Source organism: Pelophylax lessonae (genome assembly GCF_965119305.1).
Source record: "Pelophylax lessonae genome assembly, chromosome: 1".
NCBI classification, from domain to species: domain Eukaryota; kingdom Metazoa; phylum Chordata; class Amphibia; order Anura; family Ranidae; genus Pelophylax; species Pelophylax lessonae.
This window is the reverse complement of record NC_138768.1, coordinates 864,495,087-864,519,262: the sequence shown is the minus strand read 5'-3', so window position 1 is coordinate 864,519,262 and position 24,176 is coordinate 864,495,087. Positions and strand designations below refer to the sequence as shown.

Below are 24,176 nucleotides of genomic sequence, written 5' to 3'. Positions count from 1 at the left end.
CCTAGAATGCATTAGGATATACAGTATCTCACAAAAATGAGTACACCCCTCCCATTTTTGTAAATATTTTATTATATATCAAACTCAACACACAGCCATTAATGTCTAAACTGCTGGCAACAAAAGTGTGTACACCCCTAAGTGAAAATGTCCAAATTGTCCCCAAAGTGTCAATATTTTGTGTGGCCACCATTATTTTCTAGCACTGCCTTACCCCTCTTGGGCATGGAGTTCGCCAGAGCTTCACAAGTTGCCACTTAAGTCCTCTTCCACTCCTCCATGATGACATCACGGAGCTGGTGGATGTTAGGGACCTTGCGCTCCTCCGCCTTCCGTTTGAGGATTCCCCACAGATGCTCAATAGGGTTTAGGTCTGGAGACATGCTTGGCCAGTCCATCACCTTTACCCTCAGCTTCTTTAGCAAAGCAGTGGTCGTCTTGGAGGTGTGTTTGGGGTCGTTATCATGTTGGAATACTGCCCTGCAGCCCAGTCTCCGGAGGGAGGGGATGTCACAGTACATGTTGGCATTCATGGTTCCTTCACTGAACTGTGGCTCCTCAGTGCCGGCAGCACTCATGCAGCCTCAGACCATGACACTCCTACCATCATGCTTGACTGTAGGCAAGACACACTTGTCTTTGTACTCCTCACCTGGTTGCCGCCACACACGCTTGACACCATCTGAACCAAATAAGTTTATCTTGGTCGCATCAGACCACAGGACATGGTTCCAGTAATCCATGTCCTTAGACAACCTCTGGAAATGACGCTGACCATGTGCACTCAACTTCTTTGGTCCTGTTAAACCGCTGTATGGTCTTGGCCACCGTGCTGCAGCTCAGTTTCAGGGTCTTGGCAATCTTCTTATAGCCTAGACTATCTTTATGAAGAGCAACAATTGTTTTTTTCAGATCCTCAGAGAGTTCTTTGCCATGAGATGCCATGTTGAACTTCCAGTGACCAGTATGGGAGACTGAGTGCGATAACACCAAATTTAACACACCTGCTCCCCATTCACACCTGAGACCTTGTAACACTAACGAGTCACATGACACGGGGAGGGAAAATGGCTAATTGGGCCCAATTTGCGCATTTTCACTTAGGGGTGTACTTACATTTGTTGCCAGTAGTTTAGACATTAATGGCTGTGTGTTGAGTTATTTTGAGGAGACAGCAAATTTACACTGTTATACAAGCTGTACACTCACTACTTTACATTGTAGCAAAGTGTCATTTCTTCAGTGTTGTCACATGAAAAGATATAATAAAATATTTACAAAAATTTGAGGGGTGTACTCACTTTTGTGAGATACTGTAAAACCTTCTGCCTTAGAACCACTTTTAAGGATCAGTGTGACACCATTACAATATTGTTATAGATCAAAAAGTGCCCCCCCCCCCCCTTATCGATAGCTAAAAAGATCATTGATTTCAGTAAAGAGAGTAGAGATTACAGATATTGCTCATTGTTCAAGAAACCACTGGCAACATCTGGAGAAACCCTTGTTGAGAAAGCCTGATATAAAATGACATAAAAATCTAACCAAAAAAGCTTCAGAGATCAAATCTAATAAAGGTTCCAGCTCTTCTCAACCCCGATTCAAATTAAAAATGTTTTGTCTGATGTTGAGCTTTAATATTTATCTAGCTGTTATCTTGCATGTGCCCAACTGACAGTTTTTAGGTTTTTGTATTGCATTTGGAACATTCCATCCATGTATTAGATAATCAAAATGTAAAACTGATTTCATGGCTTATATGAGTAAATGACTACCCTTTTTTTTTCCATTAGATCATCTTTTACGAGGACAAGAACTTCCAGGGTCGCTCCTATGAGTGTAGCTCTGAATGTCCCGACCTGTCCTCATACTTCAGACGCTGCAACTCCATCCGTGTGGAAAGTGGGAACTGGATCCTGTATGAGCTCCCCAACTACAGAGGACACCAGTACTTCCTCCATAGAGGAGAGTATCCTGACTTCCAGCAATGGATGGGTTACAATGACTCCATTAAGTCTGTGCGTCTGAGCCCCCAGGTAATATAATGCAGTACAATGTGAATTTAAGCATACCACTGCCCCTAGCCATGGGAAAAATCTCTTCTTTAGTCAACCTAGGATCTTGATGCCTGTGGCTCATATACTGTAAGCCGCAAGATATGTCAAAACAGCAAAGGCCAAAAAAGCCAAAAGACCAAATATATATATATATATATATATATATATATATATATATATATATATATATATATATATATATACAGTAATACCTTGGTTTGCGAGTATAATTCGTTCCAGCAGCATGCTTGTAATCCAAAACACTCATATATCAAAGCAAATTTTCCCATAAGAAATAATGGAAACTCAGATGATCCGTTCCACAACCATTTATTGGTATAAATAAAGATATGCTGCTATCATATCTAAATTACAGTACTGCACAGTATAAGCATGCCATCCCCTCTGTTAAATAACATTATGAGTCCCTGTGTCTGTTCTGTATATGAAGATGGCGATTTATACTGTATCAGAGTGTCTGCCGGCGCTCAAGTGACTCCTCGGCTCTCTGCTTCTCTCCTCCCTGGATGACATCAGTGGGAGTGATCAGCCCCGCCCGCCGGGGAGAGCAGAGAGATGAGGAGTCACATAAGGGCCAGGAGATGCTCTGAAACAGTAGAAATCAGCATCTTTTATATATGGTACGTGAGAGGGGGAGTCAGGGCATGAGAGATTCCTAGACCTACAGGGGGAGGCTAGCCTATGGATTTTCACAGTTTTTGTGCCTGAATGGTTAGTCTGACCCTGGCAGCCACAACTTGGTTTCCTTGGTTGGAGCCTAGGTTCCCGGGTCCCTCAAGATGCCCGGGCCCCCTACATGTGTATGGCCTGTCCACGCCCTAATGGCGGCCCTGAATATGTGTACAGTGTGCTGCTTTTATTAATTGATCTCTAAGTTTCTCATCCCTGCTTTACACACAGAGATCATTCCCTCTGTGCAGAGCTCTGTGTTGAATGTCAACACAGAGCACTGGGCTGTGATTGGACACATCCGATCAGCAGGTCCCGGCTGTGAATCTTTGGCCAGGACCTGCTGACAGGCTTCTGTTGTGTACCAATACAGTGGGTGCCAGTGGGGTGGCACGCAAGCACCCGCCCTAAACCCAGAAGTCGGCAGAGACATATGGGTACTACATATGATCTATAAACTAGTACTACAATGTACTAAGGATGGACGGTCAGCAAGTGGTTAAAGTGGTTAAAAAGTTTTAGAACCCTTAAGGCTCTTTCACACGGTCCGCCTCCATAGGCGGATCTGTGCTGCTCAGCAGCGGATCGTAAACACAGATCCCCACTGAGCAGGCAGGTGACATCTCCCTCTCCGCTCTGTGTGTGGTGAGGGAGATGTCAGAGCCCCATGCATCTCTATGGGGGAATCGGATGAGAGCGGATCGCCTGTCTGTCTCATCTGATCCCATCCGATCCGATCCACTGGACGGATGGAAAATAGGGTTTCCATCCTTCCGGATTTCACAGACAGGATCGGATGCGGATGGCAGCGGGTGTCAGCGGACATGTCTCCGCTGACATCCGCTGCCCCATAGGGATGCATGGGGGATCCGATCAGATCCGCCTAAAAAAATGACAGGCGGATCTGATCGGACCGTATGTGTGAAAGGGGCCTAACCATTTCATCAGTTCAGTCAAGTAAAAATGGATGAAGTAGTCATCAGTTTTTCATCAGTTTTTCATCAGTGGTCATCAGTTTTTCTTACATCCAATACCAATGCAAAAACGGATGAAAAACTGACCATTTGTCAGTTTATATCCATTTTTCGCCCAATCCATTTTTTAACGGAAGGAAAATAGAGCTTTGATCAGTTTAAAAAAACTGATGATGACGGATGCGGATGTAAACTGATGTAAATGGATAATCATCCATTTACATCCGTTTTTCCATAAAGATGCATTGATGTCCAATTTTCACCCGTCAATGGATGGATGAAAAACGAACAAACGGACAGCATGTGTGAAAGAGGCCTAACTCTGGGGAATACACCACAGGAATAAATGGTGTATGTACTCCAAAGAGTTGAACCAAGAAATTAAACCTCAATGCAGAGGCAAGGTAGTCATGATAGAACAAGGGGTGCCTGGTGATCTCTCTAAAGTAAAGATAAAAATATGGAGAGAAGTATCAAATCCTTCCCCTTAAAAGAGAAGTCTATCTTTCTGATCATGTTTCATGAATTATGAGTCAGTAACCTCCCCAAACATACAGAATCCAAGGGTTCTTCTCCCTGCTGGCTCCTGTCATTAAATGAATTTGGCACTGTTGTTCCTGGCTATGCCTGCACAGTCCTGTCATTCAGCCACAGAGTTCTCCTTGGAACACAAGTGCAGTTATGTTGCTGCACTTGTAGTCTATTGAGATTGCCTCCAGCCTGTCTGGTTAAGTCAAGAACAGCTCTGCTGCAGGGTGTATTTTCCCATCTGTTCTTCGTTTCACCATTCCCAGTCTATTCACCATAAGGATGTGTGGAGAGAACATCACAGAGGAACCGAGGCTTTATTTCTATTTCTGGCTTTCATTGCAGGACAAAAGGTGTAGGGGGAAAGTTCCTAGCATTGGAGAAAATGAGGAAGAGATGTAAACTCTATTGGAGTATATGTGAACCCCTACCTTGTAAAACAAACCAGGACAAATGCAGAGCAGGGGGAGTGGGGGTGAAGATGATTGCAGGGGGTGTGATCAGGGGTGGACTGACAACTCATGGGGCCCCCGGGCAATCAGAGATCATGGGGCCCCCTGTGTCCACACTCAAGCCACACAAAGCCCCACCTACAAATTGCAGCTCAGCCACATAGAGTGGGCATTTAAATATCTACCACAGCATAGCCTGCATGGAAGTTCCTGGCTTCTTTCTGTAGTGTGTAGCCTCTCATGGGGCCCCCTACTGACCCTGGGCCCTCGGGCAGTGCCCTAATCCCCGAATGGTCAGTCCGCCCCTGGGTGTGATGAGCTTCCCAGTGAGGAGCTGTGCTGGAGGGGGTTGTCAGAACAGGCATGACCATTGGAGGACAGGCAGGCTGTGCTCCCAAGTAGAATGCAAAAAAAAAAAAAAAAAAGAAGAAGAATGTGCTCTCATATCTGGTGTGGAAAGTTAGAAATAGAAAAGCAGGGGGGACTTGCAGGATCACCAGGTATTTCACACAAAGAAAGCAATGCAAACAGAGCAGGATACCTATTAAATACAAGTACATGATACCAGGGACACATATCAGGAATATAAAAGAATATAAAATGTTGGGGCAATATACACTTTAAATTTAAAGTATGGCCATCCGCTTTGTTGGGGAGTTTTCCTTTTATTGTTTGCATGGTCATCAGCACCAAAAGTAAGGGAAAAAACTCCCAAGCAGGGCCGGGACAAAGGGTAGGCAGTAGAGGCGGCTGCCCTGGGCACTGTGTTACCATGTGAGGTTCAGAAGCACCACAAGGAGACAGGAGGGAGGGGATTTATGTTGGGAGGGGAGATTTGGTGGGGGGGGTGTGGTTTCAAGAGGTAAGAATTGTTCTCCGAGGGGAAACATGGGGAAGTGAGCTAAGAGAGAAGATTTGTACTTGGAAGGGGAATTTGAGGGTTAGAGGATTTGTGCTAGAAATGGGGAATTTTGTTTGGGGGTGGGCAAATTATGCTGGGGGCATATGTGAAAAAAGATGATTTGAGCTTAGCATGCAGATTAGCGGTCAATTTTTTGGGGAGGAGGGGATTTTTGCTGACATATAATGCTCATGCATCTTGGGGGGGCTGGTGCAATTTGGCATTTTTGCGCCCTGGGCTCTAGATGACCTTGTCTCGGCACTTCTTCTAATTGAGAAAAGTGACAGTAAATAAACACCTGACAGTTATTTTCCCTTCTACACTTTGTCCAAAGATAGAGCATGGTGGCATTATGCTTTAAATGATGGTGTTGATGTGACCGGTTTGACTGCTTGCCTGCTTGGTTAATTTCAAGGTTTGATTTATTCTATAACTTATTTTACTAGCACCAAGGTTCCTTCAGAATCAGGATCTATGAGAAGGAAGACTTCAGAGGTCAGATGATGGAGTTCACTGAGGATTGTCCTAATGTCTATGAGAGATTCCGCTACCATGACATCCACTCTGTCCATGTCCAAGATGGCTACTGGATGTTCTATGAAGAGCCCAACTACAGAGGACGTCAGTATTACCTGAGATCTGGAGAGTACAGGAGATACACCGACTGGGGAGCCACAAGCCCAAAAATTGGTTCCTTCAGACGTCTCCATCATTCCTATTAAATGTTTAAAAACATTTTAGGTTTTCTGCTTGACAATAAACTTCATAAAGACATTTTTCTGTTTGTTTTTCATTTATTCTGTTTTTTTTCAATAATGTAAATTAAAAATTAAACGAGAGTAGAGGGTAGCAGTCTATACAACCAATCAAAAGCCACTCTTAGTCAATCAGAGACACAATCATCTATATGAAAATATACACTGGATGAGAGTTGCACTCCATTATAAAATCGCTTTGTCACTAGGGATGGGCGAACAGTTCAGCTCGAGAATGAGTTTAGGCCGAACATTTGCCTGTTCGGCTATTCGACGAACACCCAAATCTGCAGGGTTCACCCCGACAAATGCCCTGCAATACACCGAGCGCTGTACAGTGCATTCTGCGCCCTGATTGGGCGCAGTGTAAGCTGGTTGTTAAGGAGCGGGGTCGGGAAGCCGGCCACAATGTCCTTAACAAACGATGAGGCATAGACTTGTCAATGTGTTTCCCTGCAGATAGCTGAATAGGGTCCCCCCGTCCCCCCCTCCCAGTCCATACCAGGCTCTTCTATAATGAGGAACTGAGTCCCTGTGGGGTCTTTATTGTGGTCATGTAAAAATAGTTTGAGGACGCTATGGCTGGTCAGATTCTTTTTAATATTAGAAATATGTTCATTCACTCTCACTGAAAATGTACGTGTGGTTCTCCCCACGTACTGTTTTCCACAAGGACAGGTTAATTAATAAACTATGTTCTTGGTAGCACATGTGGAGAATTGTTTAAATATGTCCAATTGGTGACCGTAGAATTCAGTGTCGGTTCACACTATGGCGATCCGACTTCGGGGGCGAACTGTGAAGTCGCGTGCACCGCGACTTGCACGGACTTCACATAATGGAAGTCAATGCAAGTCACTCCGATGTCGCCCCGAAGTAGTACAGGAACTATTTTCTAAGTCGGAGCGACTTGAGGCGCTCCTATTAGAACGGTTCCCGTAGCACAGAATGGACCGCGACTTGTCAGGCTGACAAGTCGCTTGACAAGTCGCGGTAGTGTGAACCGGGACTAAACGACTCAACTTTCCTACCAAGATTAACATTATGACAACATACATTACATTTCCTACATGAATAGTAACCATTCATGTTGTAAAAAAAAGATGATCTCATTGGGGGGATTAATTACATTCGGGGCAACTCTACCTTTAGTTTTATTCGTTTTTATTGTTTGTAAAGATATTGTAGAAATACAAGAAGTAAAGCAAAGCAAGGAACAAATCCACAAGGGGTTATGGTGTGACCAAACATGTTATATCAGGGATTGTATAAAGAATGTCATTGAAATTAATATTTAGAAATAGTGACATACTGTATACATTAGCAAATACATTCAGTGGTTCTTAATCCATAAATTCCATAGGTTCCAGGGGTAGTCAAATAATTGCTTGCCCCCATGTTTATAAGCAAGCAAGCTTTCATGTACACAATTTTGTGTCACTATATCTAACACCTCTGATACCTTGAGTTTGTTTTCCATCTTCTGGTTATGAGCGATCTGGCTGCTAATAGCAAATGGGTAACAATTGTTCGGCAATCAGGTGGGAATCGATCTATGCCTATATTTAGGATCGCTGATGCTGAAGAGGGTACAGTAAGGATCCCAGTGATAGCCGACATTGAAGTGAATATTTTGTTCCAGAAGCTTTTTAGATTCTCGCAGGACCAAAAAATATGCATAAGTTGGCCTACCGTGGCACAGCCTCTCCAGCATAAGGAAGATTGGGACAGAAGGAATTTGGAGATTCTATAGAGCTGGGGTCCTCATCAATAGGCGGACTCCGGGCCGCGTCTGGACCCAGATGCGCTTAAATCTGGACCCCCTAGCTGGACGTGAACGCTGGGAGCAGCAGCAGCGCGCGCCATCCACCGTCTACTTGGGATCATATGTGGGAGTCATGCTCGTTCAGTGCCTGAGAAACTTTGCATATGAAGCGTGACAGTCGAGGCACTTTCATTCCGGGACAAAGCAGTGTCCCAGAATGAAACGCACACTGTGTGATTCCTGAACTGGTTGCTATCCGCCTGCCGCCTGGCGTCTAGCAACCAGTGACGTCAGGCACACAGACAGGCAGAGGCCCCAGCATTCACAGCAGAGGAGGGTTTAACTTCCTCCCCGCGCCGAGAAAGTAGCTCCACCCAACTCCTCCTTGTTGCAGGTAAATCAAGTGGATTGTTCCTGCGACCTCATCTTCCAGAAAGATTCTATAGTCAGCAGGTTCTAGGCACCAAAAATATCACTTCAGGTAAACATTACTGGGAAATAAAAGCTAGAGAAGATGGCAACTGGTCTGTAGGTGTGACCTATGACAGTGTTCGAAAAAGTGGATTTTGTTCCCAGCTGGGCAAAAATAATAAATCCTGGTGCATAAGGGAGGGCGGGAGAGGGGGGAACACGTGCCCACCTCCACATCTTTATTTTCAATGCAGGTTAGGCTGTTTTATGTTGGTGATCTAGTGTAATTTGGCCACTTTAGCCTCGAAAGGTTTTAAAGACCAGGCCATTTTTTGCAATTCGGCACTGCGTTACTTTAACAGACAATTGCACGGTCGTGCGATGATGTACCCAAAAAAAAAAAATTCTGTATTTGGAATTTGACGGTCACTTTTCCGGACCTTGGACTGAATGGAAAATTGGTAAGTGGACCTTTCAAGTTTATATTTGTGTACCCCTGCTATAGGGGGTAAGATACCACCTAAGAGTGATCTTTTATGATAATTCCCAATGATTTACACACCTGGAGGACTGAGAAATGGCTCTGAAGGCAAACTGTCACTGTTTGGGAGTGAAAATCTCTCTTAAGATGACTTCCCATTTCAGATATGGAGTGAATTTGTCGAAGGAGAGTTTATATTGAAAAAGATATTAGAAGAGAGGGATGTCTTTAGTGGTAGGTGATGTGTCCGTAAGGAATCGCCATCCTTGTGTAGGAACATACATTTTAGGGGAGGTTATGAGTTAAGGAAATGGGAGAGTTGGAGATAGAGATAATGGTCAGTGATGGGAATTTGGAACTCCTGTTGGAGTTGGGAGAAAGTAGATTAGTAAGATGTAATCCCTTTATCTGACCACTGCTTGAAGGATACATTGGGGACGATAGATTTAATGGCAGTAAGTGGGATTGGGAGTAGGGTCTTGTGTGGAGATGACGTGGTTGAAGCATGTTGTCAATCAACAGGGAATTATAGGGTGAGCTGGCAGGGTTGAAAGTTGATTCTATATCTCTCCATGGGATTTCGCGGGAAGGAGTGATCCAATGCTTAAGTTGAGTTAAATGTGTCACCAAAAAGTAATCTTAGAGGTCAATCATGCCCATGCCTCAAGCATTTCTGTATTTTAAAGGTTGTGTACGTGTGCATCTGGGTCTTGTGGATTTCCAAATGAAATGTTTAAGTAGGACTTTTGGGCCTTCAGGTGTCCCCATTTGATTGGAGTTCTGAAAATATATAGTATTTGGGGAAGCAGTAACATTTTGAAAGAAGCGAGGCGGCCCGACTATGAAAGCTCAAATTTGGAAATGCGTTGAGCTTCTCTAGTTAGTTTGGAAATGAGAGGAACATAGTTGACGTCTGCTAACTTTGTTACATCAGCTACCAGCCTTATGCCTAGGTAGGGAATACCATCAGTACTCCAGGTGTATGAATAAGAGGTTTGAAGTTTTCTCTTAAGAGGGGGGATCTATGCCTAGATCTAGAAGCAAAGATTTTGTGAAATTCACTTTATCAAATTACTTTAGTAATCTCCTGAGAGGTGATAGGTGTGTTTAATGTTTGCATTTGGGCACTCCTGAGGTTTGGTAATTACAAAGAGGTAAGGAAGGAGTCAATGTTATCGTCAAGAGGTTGGGGAGTGTGAGAATCAGTGTTTAGATTATATAAAGAGCTATAATTCAAAGCAAAGGATTCTGCTATTTCTTTTGGATTAACGATTTTTTTGTTTGGAATGGGTAACTATTAGATAGGCAATTTTAGTTTGGGTTTTCTTAGCTTTAGTGTGGTTTGCTAGAAATTTCCCTCCTTTATTAACGGATGAGTAATGTGATAATTTAAGAGCTTTGAAATGTTTGTCATATTGCTCTATTAGTAGGAGGCGGGGATCCAAGTGTAATGTAGAGAGGGTTTGGGAGGAGGAATAATTAGGATTTCATTTGTTTATAGACTCCAGAGCGCAAATCTCCTTCAGTAATTGATCAAGCCACAAAGGCATGAGTCCTATTGGATGAAAATGCTCTTTATTAAAGCCTTGTGGGCACACCAGATGGTGAAAGAGTCAAACACAGATTGACAGTTCAACGCAAAGAACTCTTGAAGGTGTTTATCTATATCAGTTACATGTTGGGGTATATTGAACACCTGGGAGTTAACTCTCCATATATAGAATGGACTGGGTGTATGTTCTTCCACAATTGATAAAGAGATCGGAGCGTGTTTGGAAATCTTATCAACCAGAATCATATCAATCCTAGAGTAAGAATTATGACACAAAGAATTGAAAATATAATCTCGTTCTTTGGCGTGCTGACACCTCCAATTGTCGAAAACTTCCTCAGCGTAAAATAAAGGTTGAAGGGCAGGAGGTGGTCATTTAGGTTGGAGGATTTGTCCAGTTGTGGATCCACTGTAAGATTAAAGCCCCCACATACTATAAGGGAGCCCTGTCTGGATGCAGACATTTTTCAAAAGAGCCTCTTAAGGAAGCACAGTTGGTGCGAGTTGGGAGCATGGTTATTTACGATGGTGAATAGTCTGTTGTTCAGTTCGCACAGGAGAATTAAATACCTGCCCTCAGGGTCGCAGATGGATTCATGCAATGAGAAAGCCACAGACTTTTTGATTGCAATAAGGACTCCTTTTTGTTCGTGTTGTGCAGATGCCAAAAACACGTGCAGGAAGTCTTTGTGAGATAAGGCAAGTGTAACGATGCTAAAAGGTGCGTTTCTTGGACACAAATTAGGTCACTGCCCAATTTGGGAGCCTCTTTCCACAAAGATGCCCTTTTTGTGGGGCGATTAAGTCTGCGCACATTTAAATTGGTTGTATACCCCGCTGTGTGATTTTTACGCACTTGGTAGAAATGGACGTGCATTATAACATCTCTTTGGACATTATCAAGGAGGTGGGATGGCTTGGGTAGGTGGTGAATTCCGTCAATCACTATTTCCTGTGCTGGAGTTTATGGCAGGAAGGTATGGGTGGATGTGGACTTTAATGGCACATACGAAAAAAACGAATATACTGTAAAATCAGTATACATTTATTTGAAAAAAATATTTAGAATTGCAAGGATACATATTGTGAAAAAAACACACATGCACTTTAAATAAACATATATTCAGACAAGTTACACAGGGCTATACAGACAGATGCCGACTACCGTTGCTACATCACAAAAGAGTAAGAATCATATCTTTCCTTGATGAGGCTATTCAAGGTTGGTGCTCCAATGTAGATGTTGTTGTTTTCAGGTAGTAGATTTGGGTATTGGGTCATGTCCATAAATGTGCCTCTGTTAACTCATTCAAGCTCTAGGCTCAAAGAGTTTATGGCAGCACATTGCTAATCTGGTCGCAACTGTATTGATCGAGCTGCACATTTTGGATAGATTCAGGGATGCCCCTGATTTTTACATTGTTCTGCCTTGAGCGGTTTTCTAAATCTGCCACTTTTTCTTTAGGTTACTCCATTTTGTCTTCCTGGTCATTCTGCACATCTACAACGGTATTATGTGATGATGCAAATTCCCCCATTTTTTGCTCAAGGTGGTCCACTCTCCCCCCAAGCTCTTGCATTTCTCTTTTAGAATTCTGTACACACTCCATCATTTCAGCATGTAGTGAAGTACGCAGGAAAACCAGCATATCCTTGGGGCTTGTGTGGTATATGGACTGGTAAGCAGTAGGGAAAGATTTAACTGTATCAGTTAAAGCGGAGTTTCACCCGTTTTGTGTTTATTAAAAGTCAGCAGCTACAAAAAGAAAAAAAACACACACTCACCTGACCCACGTTCCAGCGATGCGGCTGGCGGGAGCCTCAATTCTATCCCTCTTCTCCCCCTGGCACCAGCATCACTAGTGTAAGCACCTGGCTGTGACAGCTTGTGGCTTCACAGCCGGGCTCTCACTGCGCATGAGCGAGTCATGCTGCGTGTCCTGAGTGGACGAGCAATCTTCTGGGACCTGTGACAAGTCCCAGAATATTGCAGGGAGGGAGAACTTCCCCTCGAGCCACTCGAGGCGGGTGAAGGCAAGTGTTTTTAGCAATGTGGATCCCCTCAGCTAGCTGTGATGCCGGTGGTGGTGAGGAGCTGCTCGGTCAGACTTTCATTCAGCTGCACCAAAGACACGCCCATCCGCAACTCTACCTTTTAGCGAGGGGACCTCTCTATAAACCAGCCTTGCCCTATCTGTAAATACAGGGCCTAGAAACCGATTGTTCTTCAAAACATTTGAATGTTTATTGAAAATATTTTTGATCTGTCTATGTTGAATAGAAACCCAGAAAAAAACTACCACCTCAAAAAGTCATTTGTATTAATCTTTGGTTTATCCGCTAAAAGGGTATTCCTATCTAGACCAAAAAATCTATCAATGTCGGTGTCAAGATCTGAAGGGTTATAACCTCTGGCTAGAAATCTGGGGTATTAGTACAATTTCAGCGGAGTCTAAGAAATTGGCTACGGGGACTGAATGAAGCCAAGCTTGATGGTGGCAACTATCGATCAGTAGAAATGAATTGTGGTCCATAGCTTTAAAGTATGTTTTCGTAACCAGTTTTTTATTCACAAACTTAATCTAAAAAAATCCAGAAAATGTATACATTCATTACTGTCCTTATAGGAGAGGGCGATGCCCCGATCATTCTCAATGAGTTGGGACATGAAAATGTCCAATGTTTCTCTACTCCCATTCCATAGGAGGAGGATGTCATCTATATATCTGGCCCATAGGGCCAGTTCAGGCCTAGCTTAAAAATAGATGACATCCTCCTCCCACTTGGCCATAAATAAATTGGCCAAAATGGGGGCAAACTTAGCTCCCATGACCCCACCCCGCTGTTGCAGATAGAACTTCCTATCAAATTAGAAATAGTTATGACCTGTGACAAAAATGAATAATTCCATAATAAACGCTCGCTGGATCTGAGGCACAGGTTCATCTTGGGAAAGAAAATGTTCAACTGCCTCAAATCCCAAATGATGGGGAATACATGCATATAGAGAGGCAACATCGGCTGTTACCAGCAAATAGTCACTATCGATGTTAATTTCCTCTAATAGCTGGATGGTGGTGGGATTGTCACGCTGGTGGCTGTTACTGTTTATGGATCATCAGTTCAAGCACTTGTGAAGTTTGATACTGCATGGGCACATTATCGGTGACCCTCTGTGGACATTCATGCTATGAACTTTTTGTTTTAAAAAGTTTTTGTGACTTTTTTATCTCTTTTCTATTAAAATTTTGACATATGCATATACAGTATGTATGATCACTAAATGTAAGGATTATTTAGCGCAGCACTTTGGATTTCTAAGGTTTACACAATATTTGTCAATTGTGGTGCTAGCAGCTTTTCTCATAATTACTAGCGTGGTAATCTTCTCTATCCAATGTAGAAGAGAATGCTTTTATTTCCATAGAAATTTCAGGAAAAAAAAATGTATTTGTGATGACAGAGTGACTGGTGTTACTTGGGCCAGTACTAAAAAGATATGTTGGCCTGGTGACCCTGATTGGGGATCCTTTACCAATGAGATCGATCAGAGTGGGACCAGACAGTGACACATGCTGGGCATTATATAACTGCTTGGTCCCTGTTTAGACCTGTAATTATAACATCTAGCACACAGAGGTCTTTAAACACCAGCTTCCTTAACTGCTCTGAGATGTCATGTGACTGAATGCCAATCCCATAAGCAGTCTGATGCTAAAGATTTGAAAAGCTGTGTCTTAATAAACCATGTCCTTTAGCTACATTCACATTTCACTTTGTCCATCAATTAGGTGGCACACTTTGCATGGTACACTTTCTTTAGCCTACAGAAATACATCTTTTTCATAAAAGGGCAAATTGGTTTGATTTGCTCCCAAGCCAAAGGTTCCCAGTCCTTCCATGCTTATTAGAAGTGAATTTTGTATTACTTTATGTAGGTAAGTTGACTAAGTACATACGGTACATAAAACAAACTCACCTCATTATGTTTTAACATGTTTATTGTAGGAAATTCACCTTTCTTAACTTAAAAATGCTGTAGACGTCTAAAGGACCCAATTCTGGGGCTTGTGGCTCCCCAGTCAGTGTATCTCCTGTACTCTCCAGGTCTCAGGTAATACTGACGTCCCCTGTAGTTGGGTTCCTCATAGAACATCCAGTAGCCATCTTGGACATGGACGGAGTGGATGTCATGATAGGGGAATCTCTCATAGACATGAGGACAATCCTCGGTGAACTCCATCATCTGACCTCTGAAGTCTTCTCTCTCGTAGATCCTGATTCTGAATGATCCTTGGTGCTATTAAAATAAGTTACACCATAATAAAACAAAAAAGGGTATTATTAACATATGCAAAGCGGTCAATACACTAAAACACCAAACAGATCATTTTAAGCAGAGTTTTGGATTTTTGGACTAGGGAATAATTCAGTGCCTTCAACATTTTTATTGCTGTCCTTGAACTCAATAGCACGTGTGTTGATTGCAGATCCGAATACTGACTGCAGGTCCCGATGTTATCAATGTCTAAATGGTGAAGTAATTCCACTCAGGATCACTAGTTCAAGATATCTCATTGGCACTGGCTTGATGGGTAACCCCCCCCCCCCCCACCTCCAAACTCAGTACTTCCCTTAGTGTATGTCCTTTCATTTGTGCTGTTTGAGCAATGTTTGTGGATTTCAGGCATTGAGATTATTTTACTGTTTAATCCATACTGAAATATATTAACCCCTTAGAGCCTAAGCCTTTTTCTGACATATGTTGCCTACAAGTTAAAATCAGTATATTTTTCTAGAAAATTACTTAGAACCCCCAAACATATTATATATATATATATATATATATATATATATATATATATATATATATATAAGTTTTTTTTTTTTTTTTTTTTTTTAGCAGAAACCATAGAGAATAAAATGGTGATCGTTGCAATATTTTATGTCTTTCAAATGCAATTTTTTTTTTAGAAAGAAATACACTTTCATGAATTAAAAAAATAAAGAAGTAAAGTTAGACCAATTTTTTGTGTAATGTTAAAGATGATGTTACACTGAGTAACTAGATACCTAATATGTCATGCTTTAAAATTGCGCACACTCGTGGAATGGCGATAAAGTTTGGTACTTAAAAATCTCCATAGGCGATGCTTTAAAAAAAATATTAACGGTTACCTTAAAGCAGGGGCAGACTGGCAACTTTCAGCCCAGGGGGCAAGTACAAACCAGAGGCCCATGGTGCAGTGACTTGGCCCCACTCCCAGTCTCCCTCTTCCTGTCCTCCTCCTGACCCCCATTCCAGGCTGAAGCCCTACTCCAGGTACTCTCTACTCACCCCCAGGCCGAATCGGGGTTCCCAACCTGGGCAGCAGGGGGCGGTTGGGGGGAGCTGGGACTGCTTGGTTCGGGGGCTGGCCAGGGGAGAAGAGTCTCCAGTGGGGCATGGAACCGGCCTCTCCTCAGACACAGTTTACACCATCCATGCTGAGGAGGGAGGTCTGCGCTCTGTCCTCGTCTTCATCCCGCACTCAGTAGGTCAGTGGCGGGGACTTTTTACTTCTCTTCACCAGAAATCCTTTAGGCATGTCTGTGGCAGAAGTGGTGCAGCCTTTTTCCAGGGCAATTGCCCCCCTGCCCCCTGGCCCAGTCCTCCCCTGCCCTAGAGTTACAGAGGGGGTCTTATGTTAGAATTGAATGCTCTCACTCTAACGATCACAGCGATACCTCACATGTGGTTTTAACACCCTTTATATATGCAGGCACGACTTGTGTATGTGTTCGCTTCTGCACGTGAGCACGGATGGACAGGGTGGTTGCATTTTTTTTTTCTTAATTATTTTTTTTTATTTTATTTTTTTTTTTACGCTGTTTATTTATAAAATAAATGTTGATCACTTTTATTGCTGTCACAAGCATTGTAAACATCCCTTGTGACAGTAATAGGCAGTGACAGGTGCTCTTTAAAAAAGACTCCCAAATCCCTCCTTTGCACTTAAAAGCATTCACAACGTCAACTTTGGCTGCTTTGAATGCTGTCATTTTTTTTTTTAAATCTGGCCCCATTAAGGCTCCAGTACCTGGAAATGATGTCATGACATCGCTTCCGAGTTTCTACAATGGTGAACAGATCAGAGCCGAATTCAGCTTTGTTCGTGTCTTCAGCCAGCTGCCGGACTTGGCTGGTCGCTCAGGTCTCCCAGTTGGACAAGAGACCTGGGCTTGCCGTGGAACATCCCCTCCCGCTCCTTGCAATGACAGCCAGGCTGTTCGGACGCATCAGTTGACATTACAAGAAAGCCGACCGTCAGCTCTAAACAACGGTACTGGGGAGTTACCTCCAGCGGCATGCATCACCCTGGTACAAGTCCCTAAATCCGAGGCCGCATATTTGCGTTCCGTTGCCGCTAAGGGGTTAAGGTAAAAAAAAAGTATAGAATACGTTTTCTAGATGTATTCCTAGCTAGAGATCTTAAAAATGTCAATCTGTGTGTTTTTCGAGTCTTCAGCCAGGCGGCGGACTTACCAGCTGGTAGCTCGGGTCTCCCGGTGGGACAGGAGACCAGGGCGGGCAATGGAAAAGCTGCGGGAGGGGAGGGAACATCCCCTCCTGCACCATGTAATGGCTGAGCTGTTCAGTCGCATCAGTTGCCATTACAAGAAAGCCGACCATCGGCTCTAAACAACGGTACCCGGGAGTTCCCTTTAGCTGCAGGCATCTCCCTGGTAAAAGTCCCTGAACCCGTTTCGTTCCATCTGCGCTAAGGGGTTAGGGTATAAAAAAGTATAGAAGAAGTTTTCTAGATGTATTCCTAGCTAGAGATCTTGACAATGTCAATCTGTGTGTTATTACCTGGGGACTCAGGCGACCAGATCTAATGGAGTCATTGTAGCCCATCCACTGTTGGAAGTCAGGATATGCTCCTCTATGGAGGAAGTACTGGTGTCCTCTGTAGTTGGGGTGCTCATACAGGATCCAGTTTCCACTGTCCACACGGATGGAGTTGCAGCGTCTGAAGTATGAGGACAGGTCAGAACATTCAGAGCTACACTCATAGGAGCGACCCTGGAAGTTCTTGTCCTCGTAGAAGATGATCTGAAGAATAAAATGGTAGAAATGTATTTTTGAGCATCAAAAAGAATTCTGATTCTTGGTCATACTTCTTGGATAGATTTTCCATGCTCAGTATACTGTATATCTAAAAGCTGTCAAAAGGACACACACAAAGGCTCAGATTTAAAAAAAAGTCCAACATCAAACAAAACATATTTTTTCTACTTTTAAATAGGGTGGAGAAGAGTTAAACCTCTGCACCCCTACTAGGTCCCTGTCATGTGACTTTATATTTTAACATCCATCATCTGGACAGGAAATGAAGGGGCACCTCCTTTATGGAGGCGAATATAGCAGGTAAATCTTTGCAAGGGGTCCACTCTGATCTCAAGGATACAATGTAGAAATTGAGTAGATGGATTTATCCTTACTAAACATGTAGATACAATTTAGGTCCCACAAGATGGCTTGAATTTTATCTGATTATTGCTCAATCATTCAAGTTGTCATTGGCACTAAAAGAACCACCTGGCTTGAAAAAAGTCAAGGTCAAGGCTATTTAATCTGGTCTCTAGCTCTTCTATCTTAGGTTTTCCTGAACTTTGTGAATCACATCATTTACCACATTCAGAACTTTTTCGATATCTCCAAATTAAAAATTTCTATACCCCATTTATAACAAATGGTACCATTCTGAATCAGCTCTCTCAATTTGAGCGTATCTGTATCAACAACCCACACTCCAGAGGTCTAATTTCTAGCCTATATCCTCAATTGCTTAACAATCCAGACGTAGATACACCAAACTATGGCAGGAAATGGGAAACAGACCTTGGCCGTACACTTAACCAATCAGAATGGTCTGAAATCTGGTCTGTAACGAAATCTTCTTCTTCAAATATTATCGCAATTGATAATAGGCTTCATGAGAAAAATAAAATCAGGCCATGCACTGAGGTTTTTAGTTGTCTTCATGCACAGAGACTCACAATTAGACACTTATTTTTCGTTTTAGACAACCAGAACCCCAACCTACTGCCACTATACTGCTGTTTTAAAAAATGTACAATTATAAAGTAAAGAAAAGTTATTTCCAATTTTGCTTAGCAGAATTCCAAAGCAAGCCATGAGTTGTACAAATGAATAGAGGTAAAAAAAAAGAACAATGTGGCTGATCCCTACTCCAAATCCACTTACAGAAATCACAATGGCTTCCCAATGTAGCTTTTATAAATGAAACATAAAAAACAGGACCCAATATTGAGTAACAATGCAGTGATACCAACTCTCCACTCACTCATTGGGGCCCTAAGTGTTCTTAGGCCCTTACCTTTCCCATTTTTCTTTGATTTGTCGATGTTCTCCACACTGCAGTAACTACCTCGATGAAACTGGCCCTTATATACACCTTTTACTGCTTACACACTCACATGCTGACATTGTGTATTGTGGGAAGAATGAATGGCTTTTTCCCCTTTACTGTGTTGAACTTTGGTTTCTATTGTTTGAACCTTTCTGGGTGAATCAGAATTCAAATTTACCATACCTGAACAGAGACAAGGTTGACACACATGGACCAGAATGTGTATATGTATGTTTGTGTGTGTGTGTGTGTGTATATATATATATATATATATATATATATATACACACAGTATCTCAAAAAATTGAGTACACCCCTCATATTTGTGTAAATATTTTATTATATCTTTTCATGTGACAACACTGAAGAAATGACACTTTGCTACAATGTAAAGTAGTGAGTGTACAGCTTGTATAACAGTGTAAATTTGCTGTCCCCTCAAAAAAACTCAACACACAGCCATTAATGTCTAAACCGCTGGCAACAAAAGTGAGTACACCCCTAAGTGAATATGTCCAAATTGAGCCCAATTAGCCATTTTCCCTCCCCGGTGTCATGTGACTCAATGGTGTTACAAGGTCTCAGGTGTGAATGGGGAGCAGGTGTGTTCAATTTGGTGTTATCGCTCCCACTCTCTCATACTGGTCGCGGGATGTTCAACATGGCACCTCATGGCAAAGAACTCTCTGAGGATCTAAAAAAAATAATTGTTGCTCTACATAAAGATGGCCTAGGCTATAAGAAGATTGCCAAGACCCTGAAAGTGAGCTGCAGCATGGTGGCCAAGACCATACAGCGGTTTAACAAAACAGGTTCCACTCAGAACAGGCCTCGTCATGATCGACCAAAGAAGTTGAGTGCACGTGCTCAGCGTCCTATCCAGAGGTTGTCCTTGGGAAATAGATGCATGAGTGCTGCCAGCATTGCTGCAGAGTTTGAAGGGGTTGGCTAGTCAGCCTGTCAGTGCTCAGACCATACGACACACACTGCATCTAATTGCTATACATTGTTGTCGTCCCAGAAGGAAGCCTCTTCTAATGATGAAAGCCTGCAAACAGTTTGCTGAAGACAAGCAGACTAAGGACATGGATTATTGGAACCATGTCCTGTGGTCTGATGAGACCAAGATAAACTTGTATGGCTGAAACCAGGTGAGGAGTACAAAGACAAGTGTGTCTTGACTACAGTCAAGCATGGTGGTGGGAGTGTCATGGTCTGGGGCTGCATGAGTGCTGCCGGCACTGGGGAGCTACAGTTCATTGAGGGAACCATGAATGCCAACATGTACTGTGACATACTGAAGCAGAGCATGATCCCCTCCCTTCAGAGACTGGGTCTTGGGGCAGTATTCCAACACGATAATGACCCCAAACACACTTCCAAGATGGCCGCTTCCTTGCTAAAGAAGCTGAGGGTAAAGGTGATGGACTGGCCAAGCATGTCTCCAGATCTAAACCCTATTGAGCATCTGTGGGGTATCCTCAAAGGGAAGGTGGAGGAATGCATCGTTTTCTAACATTCACCAGCTCCGTGATGTCGTCATGGAGGAGTGGAAGAGGACTCCAGTTGCAACCTGTGAAGCTCTGGTGAACTTTATGCCCAAGGGGGTTAAGGCAATGCTGGAAAATAATGGTGGCCACATAAAATATTGACACTTTGGGCCCAATTTGAACATTTTCACTTAGGGGTGTACTCACTTTTGTTGCCAGCGGTTTAGACATTAATGGCTGTGGGTTGAGTTATTTGAGGGGACAGCAAATGTACACTGTTATAAAAGCTGTACACTCAGTACTTTACATTGTAGCAAAGTGTCATTTCTTCAGTGTTGTCACATGAAAAGATATAATAAAATGTTTACAAAAATATGAGGGGTGTACTCACTTTTGGGAGGTACTGTATATACAGTTCTCAGCATACTTGAGTACACCGTGACCCCAACAGATTTGTCAGAAAACCTTTCCTTTCCTTTTAGAATCAACATTTTCTATGCACTATACTACAAAATACTCCCACGAATGTGGGCCTTTGATTGCAACCAATTTGTTAATTTGCACATGCAAAAAAGTGTTTTTCCTTACAAATTCATTCAAGACCATGTTGCAAAAATGAATACACGAAAGTATTAGGAGCAAAGCTAAATTTTAGACAACAAAATTCTAATTAAAAAGAATCAGACTACAGGTGAGTGTAAATATTCATTAAACAGGTGTACAGCTGACTGTTGATTATAAAAGGGCGTTACTTAAAAAAGCCCCTCCCATTTCATGCTGTCAGCAATGGCACCACATGGAAGAGAAATGTCACAAGACCTGAGAAAGATCATTTATTTCTACAAGAAAGGTGAAGGTTACAAGAAGATCAGCAAAGCTTCACTTATCAGCCAGAATACTGGAGCAAAAGTGATACAGAAACTTAACAAAGATGGAACTGTAGCCATCACACAGAGACGTCCAGGCCATCCATGGAAGTTAACACCTCGAAAGCAGCGTCTTCTGATAATGGTTGAAGAAAATAACCATGCAAGTTCACTGAAGTTAGCTAAAGAAACAGAAAATCAAACTGGAGTGATTGTTTCCCCTGACACAATATGGCATTCACTGCAGAGGAATGGCATGCATGGGTGTCACCCACGAAGCCTCTCCTAAAGCCCATGCACTAAAAAGCCGCCTAGAATTTGCCAGGGCCCATGCTAAAAAGAAGAGGACTACTAGGACTCTGTACTCTGGAGTGATGAGACCAAGATAAATGTTTTTGGAACTGATGGCTTCAAAATTGTATGGTGTCGCAAAGGTTAGGGGTACAACAAAAAATGCCTGATGCCTACAGTGAAACATGGTGGTGGCAGTGTCCTTATGTGGGGCTACATGAGTGCTGCTGGTGTCCCGGAGCTGCATTTCATTGATGGCATTATGCATTCACAGATGTACTGCTCTATATTGAAAGAGAAGATGCTACAATAACTCCGTGCCCTTAGTTGCAAGGCACGCTTCCAACAAGAAAATGATCCAAAACACACATCTAAGGCCACTATTGCATTTCTGAAGAAGAGGGTGAAAGTGATTGAGTGGCCAAATATGTCTTCTGATCTCTGAACCCAATGGAACACCTATGGGGAATTCTGAAGGGACGAGCATCACTCTCCATCCAGCATCCAGGCTCTAAAAGAGGAATGGAAAAAGAGAGATATGTCGCCAACTTGTTCATTCCATGCCTAGAAGACTTGGTGCTGTCCTTACAAATCATGGAGGTCATACACAATACTAGATTTAGTAGTTTTTGTTGTGGGGTGTATTACTTTTTGCATCAACTAATTTGATTAAAACTGAAGATTTTTTAATGCCTCGTTTCCACTGAGCGGAACGGTTCGGGTCGGTACAGTTTGGAAGGGTTAGAATGGTCCAGCCTATTCAGGTGAGCGTTTCCACTGCAAGTCGGACCGCCAGGGGCCATGCAGGGTTCACACCAAATGAGGTGTTTGTTTTGTGCTTTCATTTGACGTGAGCATTGAAGTTTTCCTGTCCACCAATGGGTGGAATGTATCGTGTGACGCCAGTAGCTCCACCCTAACCGTACCGTACCATTTCCTATGGCCCTACATCTGAAGGAGGAAAAGGAATGGTGCAGTTTGGTTCAGTTGTATGGGCCACTTTCATAATGGAAACACTCAAAATAGCGTACCGTACCGAACTGACCCGAACCGATCCGCTCAGTGGAAACGAGGCATAAGTTATTTTATTAACCTTCCTTTCATGTACTGAGCTAAACAAATGTTCCATGAAACTCAGTTTTGTCAAAATTATGAAAATTGTTCTTGTTCATTGAGATATTGATTATAATCTTACTTTTCAAAAGGGGTGTACACATTTATGTTGAGCACTATATATATATATACACTATATTAACAAAAAAGTAATATGGGACACCTGCCTTTACACAAACATGAAATTTAATGGCATCCCAGTCTTAGTCTGTAGGGTTCAATATTGTTAGCCCACCCTTTGCAGCTATAACAGCTTCAACTCTTCTGGGAAGGCTGTCCACAAGGTTTAGGAGTGTCTATGGGAATGTTTGACCACCTTCCTGTGAGGTCAAGCACTGAGGTGGACAAGAAGGCCTGGCTTCCAGTCTCCGCTTTAATTCATCCCAACAGTGTTGTATCGGGTTGAGGTCAGGACTCTGTGCAGTCCAGTCAAGTTCCTCCACCTCACTCATCCATGTCTTTATGGACCTTGCTTTGTGCACTGGTGCGCAGTCATGTTGAAACATGAAGAGGCCACAAGCCCCTTTCTAGTCATGCAGCTTGGCTAGGAAAGGGTGTGTGTGTGTGTGTGTGGGGGGGGGGGGGTAGAGAGTTTGTGTTCTCCCTTCTAAACCATAGCAGGCCACATGCCCTCAGCATTATCTCTATGATTAAGTCTTTTTTTGGGGTGAAACATGTCAGAGTGAGGCCTCGTCTGAGCAGAATCTTCTGTGATCTAGTCCTGGATTAATTAGACTTTATGAGGGCTGGTGTCTTTGGATTGTGGCTGACATGTGTGTTCATCCTTTGGCGTGACTACCTTTCCAGGTTTATTTAAATAATTTATACTTAAAAATTCCCATCATCCATCATCAAGCACATTGTCAAGTGATGAAGATTCATGTAAATCACAATGACTAATGCCCACAAACCTGCCAAAAAATACACACTGACCCATCAACACATCTGCTCCTGATGACAGCTCCCTGCGCCTGATTAATCCCACAAATAAAACTGGAATATCCAGTGATGTCACTGACCAAATATAGTAGTATCATATAATATATAGTTATCTTGTCTTCCCCACATCCCTATTAGATAAAACAATGATGTTATCACAGGGTGGTACTGTGGACAACCAAAAAATGCACTATGCCACGTCCTAATAAATGTCGTAGAAAAAGGTGAAGAAAGAATGGGCTTTGTAGACATAACTATTGAAAACATTTTTGTATACATTCTTTATTATAGCAAAAAACATAGAAACAAGTGTAAAACACATACACCCAAAGAGTAGTGAATTAAAAGTATTGCTAGATTGCTAAAGGCTAATAACTCCTCTGTTGAGATAATAAAAAAAAAAAAACTATATAGAGCCATAGCATCCCTAAGATAGGCAGGTTACAACAATAAAATAAAACAGCAAGTGACCCATTCAAGTGCTATCTTGGCAA

At 42.7% G+C, this 24,176-nt stretch overlaps 1 protein-coding gene across 1 annotated transcript in view; it reads left to right on the top strand.

The window, feature by feature from the left end:
* LOC309550211 (uncharacterized protein) overlaps nt 1-24,176 on the top strand; it is a gene marked incomplete at both ends in the record, with an annotated part of 144,615 nt that overhangs the window by 14,495 nt on the left and 105,944 nt on the right. The window contains 2 exons of the mRNA XM_082250626.1: nt 1,794-2,036; nt 6,049-6,288. Of these exons, the coding sequence (XP_082106752.1) occupies nt 1,794-2,036; nt 6,049-6,288 (483 nt within the window). The remainder of the gene's footprint in view (nt 1-1,793; nt 2,037-6,048; nt 6,289-24,176) is intronic.